This window comes from Ovis aries, chromosome 2, assembly GCF_016772045.2.
Source record: "Ovis aries strain OAR_USU_Benz2616 breed Rambouillet chromosome 2, ARS-UI_Ramb_v3.0, whole genome shotgun sequence".
Lineage (NCBI taxonomy): Eukaryota > Metazoa > Chordata > Mammalia > Artiodactyla > Bovidae > Ovis > Ovis aries.
Window position 1 is genome coordinate 22,881,051 of NC_056055.1, and position 7,421 is coordinate 22,888,471.

Sequence of the window (7,421 nt, forward strand, 5' to 3'; positions counted from 1 at the left end):
CAAAGCTCCGTCTAGTCAAAACTATGGTTTTTCCAGTAGTCATGTATGGACGTGAACTGGGGCTTCCCAGGTGGCACAGTGGTAAAAAATCTGCCTGACAAGGCAGATATGCAAGAGACACAGTTTTAGTCTCTAGGTCAGGAAGATCCCCTGAAGTAGGAAAATGGCAACCCTCTCCAGTCTTCTTGCCTGGGAAATTCCATGGACAGAGGAACCTGGCAGGCTACAGTCCATAGCATCACAAAGAGTTGGACATGATTGACTACACATCCACCCACATGGATGTGAGAGTTGGACTATAAAGAAAGCTGAGTGCCAGAGTCGATGCTTTCTAACTGTGCTGGAGAATACTCTTGAGAGTCCCTTGGACTGCAAGGAGACCAAACCAGTCAATCCTGAAGGAAATCAACCCTGAATATTCATTGCAAGGACTGATGCTGAAACTGAAGCTACAATACTTTGGGCACCTGATGTGAAGAGGTGGAAAAGACCCTAATGCTGAGAAAGACTACGGGCAGGAGAAGAGGGGGCAGCAAAGGTTGAGGTGGTTATAAATAGCATCACGGACTCAACTGACATGAGTTTGAGCAAAATCATGGAGATAGTGAAGGACAGGGAAGCCTGGTGTGCTGCAGTCCAAGGGGTTGCAAAGAGTAGGATGCGACTGAGTGATTGAACAACAGCAACAACAAAATGTGATCATATCTAGTGCCCCACCCTGCTTGTTAATCACCACAATGAGATAAGCAAAAGGTCATGCAGCTTCCCACCCCTTTCTCTCCTGGTCCCTGCACCTTGGGGGCAGTTTGCAATTTATTTCCTTTCTATTTTCCTGGAATTATATTCTACTAAAATTCCCTTGAGATTTGCTCAGTCCATTGGAATTCAAGAAAAGTGGGCCCTGATATACAGCATAAATGTCTAAATCTTGACTCATGACCTTCTATGTATTATGTAGGCATGGCAGCAGCTTTTATAACATAGTTCATTTCACGATTAAAAAATTTTTTTTTCATTATTTAAATGTTGATCAGAGGACATGGATGAGGAAACTGCAGCAGCAAGTTCTGTAGTACTGGGGTAGGTAAGTGTGACTCAGTCTGGCCCTATGTTTGCTACTGGGGGACGCTTGCTGTTGGGCGACGCTGGCCGCACTGCACCTGGGCATATTGTGGATGCAGAAGAGGCCTTTCATTCCTTAACTAATTCATCTGCCGTCATATCTCTTAAAACCAATCACCTTGATGACGCTGTGTGGTCTGGTCTATTCTGCGACAGGGTGGGGGCAATCTCCAATCAGGTTTCCTAAATCCTGACCCAGCGCTCAATGTCTCAGTAGCTGCGCAAAGTTCCCTCGTTGTACGCACCGGAAACTAGTGCTCTTCCGAGTGCGCCTGGCCACTCCCAGAACTACTTTTAGAGAAGATTGTGTTAAGGGAGGGGGCCTTGGAAGGTGTTTAAAAGGGGCTTGACTGGGTGGGTCCCTCCAGTGCCTCTACAGGACTCCAGGAGAGAGGGAGGCAGTTCTTGCTGAAGTTCCTTGCTCGTCTTGAGGCACATCCTCAGCATGTCTTCTTCGGAGGGTGAGTCTTTGGGAGGAGGGCTCTTGTGCACTAATGCGGAAGAGTCTGGGCTGTGGGGTATTCGCAGGGCTCAGCTGGAGTGCTTTGAAGTTTTCTGTTCATTGTGCCATTTACTGCTGAGACTTGGAAAGAGGGAAAGGCTAACTAGACCAGGCCCTGAAAAAGCCTCCTTAGAGAAGGAGCTCAAGATGGTAGTAGGCACCCATCATGGTTTTTTTTTTTTTTTTTTTCCCCTTAAATTCAGAAATGTGGAAAGTTCCCTTTGCAGGATGCAGCGGTTCTAGATTGCTTTGAGGAGGGCTTAAAGGGGGAAGGGAGCCTAGCTTCTCCAGGGCCTGATATTTTGCCCATTTTCCATCAGAGAGTGAATTTGGTTTAGAACTGAGTCAGTGGTGAGCCCAGTTCTAATGGACTTGGGAGTCCAAAGCTAAAATTGAGGACTGGGGAGCTTGCCCTGGTTACAAGCAGAAATGCAAATATTAATGTGTAGAATTCCACGATGTTTGGTTTTTCTCAGATGAGATTTCCTCGTTTTAATTTTTGACATCTCCTAATACCTGCATATTTTGAGTCCTCTCATAGGTGGTGGGTACATATTAGTGGGGGTCTTGACAGACACATCTGGGCATTCCCAGGCCAGTGTCTGGACCTGTGCATTGCGTTGTCATTATAATTTATATGGCAGATGCCCCAAGAATTGTTTGGGGTGCACCGACGTTTTTGGGATCGGTAAGATGTGCAGGTGGAATCCTGAGTTGGGAGCTGAGGGCGAGTCCGTATTTAATGGGATTCCTCAGAGGGTGCCAGGCCAGGAGCAGAATCCCAGGAGTGGGCTTGTGAGAGCTCTCCAAGGGGGCCTAAGCTTCCTGCCCAGAAACAAAATTCCTTCTCTTTGGGAGGTTGCAAAGTGAGCAAGTCTCATCTCTCACACAGAGATGCAGAGGTTACAAGTGAACCGAAATGTGAGGCCTGAGGCTAAAGTCTGTTTCTCATTCTGGATCTGTTCTAGAGTCGCTTTCTGGACCTGCTCCACAGTCTAAAGAAGGCCAGAGGCGCAGGAGAACCAAGTACGACAAAAACCAGTACAAGGTTCTTTTTGAGGCTTTCAAAAGTGACGCTTACCCCGATATTAATGCCAGAATGGCTCTGGCTGAGCAAATCAAGGTTCCTGAGTCAAGAATCCAGGTAAAAATGTAAATGCTTGACAGGAGGGCAGGGCTGGGTGGGGAACCAGCCCACGTGTTAACTGTCTGTTTTTAATACTGGTTTTAAAAGCCCTGCTTTGAGTTAATCCTCTTAATATTGCTGTGAGGTAGACATTATCCCCATTTACAGGAAAATAAAGGTTAGAGGTTAGTAATTTAGGTTACTACTCTGGCAAGGGGTGGAGTCTAAACTGGCTTCTGTGGGTTCTGTCAAATATTTACCATGTTAAAAATTGAAAACTGAGAACTGAAAAAAAGGGGGGAAAAATAAATTGAAACTGAGACATTTCAAAATATTCACTAATTCAGTAAAAATAACCATAATAAACCTGTGCTGCAGTTCATGAGGCTGCAAAGAATCTTAGCGACTGAACAACAATAAACTCGTTACATGTTAACCTTGAAGTATTTTTTAAGAAAAGCAACCATGGTTTCAAAGCCTGAAAACTGTCTTAGAGGAATGGCAGAATAAGACTCAGAGGCTGGTTTCTCAGTTCCTTGCATTCCCTTTGCTGTACCAGCTCTCTGGGCCTCTGGGAATCAGAATATAGGAAGGAAGCAAAAGAGCAGAGCCAAGTCACATCTGGGTGTTGTAAAGAAAATGGTTTTGATTTCACAGGGATCCCCCAAAGGAGACTGGAGGTCCCAGGGATCTTGGATCTTTAGTTCTCTGGGTCACAGCCTTGGGGGCACACTGTAGTCTCTCTGATTCCTCCTCCAGGAAGTCTACTGGGATGAGTCTGGGTCCAGCCTGGGAATTTAAATAACACCCCCTCCTCTGCCCTCTAGGTGATTGAAGTGTGAGGTCAAGTCTGAAAACTGCTGCTGCTGCTCTTAATGAAATTCAGGTCTCTGAGGGCAGAGCTGGAATATACACAGGCTGTTTAGAAAGCCTCCCAGGTGATTCTGATGTGTAGCTAGGATTGAAATCTCTGTTCTTGACCAGTGGTTTTCAGTCCTAGATTAAGGTCTCCTGCACTGGCAAGCAGATTCTTTACCACTAGTGCTGTCTGGGAAGCCCAGGAGACTAAGAGACTAAGAGACTTGGGTTCCATCCCTGGGTTGGGAAGATCCCCTGGAGAAAGGAATGGCAACCCACTTCAATATTCTTGCCTGAAGAATCCTATGGACAGAGCAGCCTGGTGGGCTATGGTCCATAGGGTCACACAGAGTTGTACATTACTGAAGCGACTTAGCAGGCAGGCAGGTACAACTTCACAACCACTTATGGGCAGAAGCGCTGGGTTCAGAAGTTCAGTAGAAGGTTCTGGGTTTCCGTTTATACTTCAGGTAGCATCTGGAGCCAGATGGGAAACCTTGAAGTTTAAAAGCTCAGCTATGGGACATCCCTCTGGCGGCACCTGGTAGACACCCTATTAGGGCCAGAGAGTGAAAGTCGATTAGCCGTGTCCAGCTCTTTGCCACCCAGTACCTGCCAGACTCTTCTGTCCATGGGATTTCCCAAAGGGACAATAATGGAGTGGATTGCCATTCCCTTCTCCAGAGGCTCTTTCCTGACCCAGGGATTGAGCCCAGGTCTTTTGCATTGCAGGCAGATTCTTTACCATCTGAGCCACCTGGGAAACCCAATTAGGGGCCAGCTACTGCTAACTCACTTCAGTCGTGTCCAACTCTGTGCGACCCCATAGACGGCAGCCCACCAGGCTCCCCCGTCTCTGAGATTCTCCAGGCAAGAACACTGGAGTGGGTTGCCATTTCCTTCTCCAATGCATGCAAGTGAAAAGTGAAAGGGAAGTCGCCCAGTCGTATCCGACTCTTAGTGACCCCATGGACTGCAGCCTACCAGGCTCCTTCGTTCATAGGATTTTCCAGGCAAGAGTACTGGAGTGGGGTGCCATTGCTTTCTCCGAATTAGGGGCCAGAGAGACTGGGAAAGTTTCCTGGTTGGAGATCAGCTTAGCATTTGCAAAGGCCATGGTGTGGGGGAAGAAGCCAGCATCCTGTGCCTACCTGGAGGTGGGCTTGCCTTGGGGCCAGAGTGTGTACAGGAGAGTGCAGGGTTGGAATTTAGGGAATGTCCCTCCTCCCTCACCTCCATTTGTAAGTCTGAGCCTTTGTCCTGCAGTTTCCCCGGGGGAGTTGTTTTCCCTAGGGAATTGTCTGTGAAGTTCCTTTATTGTTCTATTCCATCTTCAGGGCCTGCCTAGTGGCTGGGCTTATAAAGAGGCCACTGTTGTGTTCCTGGAGGGCAAAGGGGAGGCCTGGCAGAACTGGACCAGGGTGAGGGGTAAAGAGGTGCCTCCAGGAGAAGGAGTAGCCCTGGGGGAAGTAGAACCCCATCTCAAATCTAGAGGAGGCAGAGAGGAGGCCTGCCTGGGAATGGGAAGAGAAGAGGACTGCCTATGTCAGGCAGAGGACTGCCTATGTCAGGCAGAGGAGAGGAGGTGGGACTAACAAAGTGTCTTGTTTCCAGGCCTCACTTGTCCAAGGTGAGGTACTAAAAGGACCCACAGAGGAACTGACACTGAACTGGGGCTTGGAGTGAAAAGGGGTTTTACTCAGAGGGGTTCTGTGTTATAAACTGCAAAATGATTACCACTGTAGTTTATCTAACACCTCATTCTGTCACATAGTTAACATTTCTTTTTTATGTCAAGAACATTAAACATCTACTTTCTTAGTAACTTTCAAGTATTCTTTACAATTTTATTAGCTGTAATCACCATGCTGTAATTAGATCTCCAGAACTTGTTAATCTTATGACCTGAGAGTTGGTACCCTTTGACTAGCATCTGTCCAGTCCCGTCCGCCCCGCCTCCCCCGCCATGGGAGGAGGCTTCTTTCAAAGATAATCTGGATAAGAAGAGGTGAGTTGCAGTTGGCAGAGAAGAGCCAGGAGTGAAAGTGCAAGCACAGTGCAGACAAGGACTGGAAAGTAGAATGAGAAAGAAAGGGTGTGTCGCTATGGCAGCCTCCACAGCATCCTGGGGTGTGGGACGCATGCGCACATGATGCTTGGGGAGCTTGGCCCGATGGTTAAGGTTGGGCTACACCTTGAATGATTTGAATCAGCTTACCACGAATTGTACTTTGAATTCTACCTTAAGTCACATGCTCCTTGGTGGTGATAATTATGGGACTGGGCTTAATTGGAAAATATCTTTTGTCTTCTCATTCCTTTGACTCAGTGTCTCTTCCTTTCTCCATCTCCCTCCTCCTATCCCCGCCCCTCTAGGTGTGGTTTCAGAACAGAAGAGCTCGAGATCCTCGCAAGAACACAAGGAAGAAAAAGGCACGCCCCCTGGTTCCAGAACCCATTCATGGAAGAGTTGGTGCCCCAGTTCCAAGACCCAGTCAGGGTGGACTCTGTGCCCCCAACTGCCCTTGCCAGCAGTGTCTTCTTGCGGCCCAGAGGAATGCCAGTTTATTTTCCACAAAGCCAGGGAATGCTTCTGATCAAGCTGGTTTTGGTGGGTATGTTGGTAACCTGAGCGTGAATATGGCCTCGCATAACCTGCCAAGTGCAGCTGATGAGCCTTCTGGAGACCTGCGCTGCTCTTTCTCCTCGAGTTTCAGCCTCCACCATTTCTCCTCAGGCTTCAACCCCGAAGATCTCACGGCTTCCCAACAGTCCTCTCCGCACCTGGAAGCTGGCTGTGCAGAGACTTATGTGGGGGCCCCGGAACAGCTCCTGGCTCAAGGGGATGAGACCCCACAGGGATACGAGCAACGTCCCCCCTCTGGTGAGCAGCAGCCATGGTGGAGCTCGCAGCCTTCACCAGAGATGAAGCCAGAGATGGAATTCGAGCAGTCATCGTCCCAGAGCCTGGAGACCGCTGTGCCACCCTGGTCCTGTTGGTCACTTCCTCAACCTCCTCTGCCCCAGGAGCTGTGTTCCCATCCTGCTTCTTCTGAGCCGTTTCCAAAGAAGGCAGCTGCCAATATCAGGAGGCTGTATCATCCCTACCTCTGAGAAAGGACCTTGGGGGGAGGCCCGAGGCACCTCAGCCCTCAGCCATTAGCCATTGCAGTTGTGGGAGCAGCACTTAAACTCTTGCTACAACAAAACAGTGGATGTAACCTAAGCAAGTGTGAGTCAGGTCACAGATGAATTCAGCTAGGGCTCATCCATACTTTTTAATAGTATGCAAAATTGAAAAAGGATTTGAAGATTTGTGTATATCTCCTAGACATATTTCTAAAGAAATGAAGTTGTCAGGATGGAAGGGCATAAAGTACAGGGGATATGGGCAGGCAGAGGACCTAAGGGGTTTCCTTAGATGGGAGGAAATGGGATCTTTGGAAGTCCATCTGTCCTGCCTTTTTATCAATATGAATCAATATGATTCACTTGATCAATATGAAGCACTTAAATATTCTGTAAACCTTAGAAGGGATTGAGGGGTAGGGTGAGGGCTGATTTGTAGAAATAAACTCAATACTCACAGAATGTGATTCACTGTGGCTATTTCTGTGGCCTGGAATGGATCCTCCTCCTTCTCTGTGTGCACACTGTCCACTTCCCTTGTCCAGCCAAGTGTGTCTTCCCTCTGGACTTTGAACACATCCCTCCTCCTGGACAAACAATTTCCTGAAAGCAAGTCCTCCTTCCAACTCACTCTGTATGGCCAAATGCAAACCCCAATGTAGAATGAATGAGTTTGAGTAGAGA

The 7,421-nt window shown here is 48.0% G+C and overlaps 1 protein-coding gene across 1 annotated transcript; it reads left to right on the forward strand.

Moving 5' to 3' along the window:
• Positions 1-2,511: 2,511 nt before the first annotated feature.
• LOC121818534 (double homeobox protein 4C-like) lies at positions 2,512-7,153 on the forward strand. Its single transcript, XM_042242727.1, has 2 exons — positions 2,512-2,768; positions 5,985-7,153. Exons 1-2 carry the CDS (start codon positions 2,724-2,726, stop codon positions 6,720-6,722), a joined length of 783 nt encoding a protein of 260 aa, XP_042098661.1. The 5' UTR covers positions 2,512-2,723; the 3' UTR covers positions 6,723-7,153.
• The last annotated feature ends 268 nt before the right edge of the window (positions 7,154-7,421 follow it).

Coding starts and splice junctions, on each gene's coding strand:
- LOC121818534 (XM_042242727.1), top strand. CDS start 2,724: ATGGCTCTGGCTGAGCAAATCAAGGTTCCTGAGTCAAGAATCCAG. Junction 2,769..5,984: donor TTCCTGAGTCAAGAATCCAG/GTAAAAATGTAA, acceptor CCGCCCCTCTAG/GTGTGGTTTCAGAACAGAAG.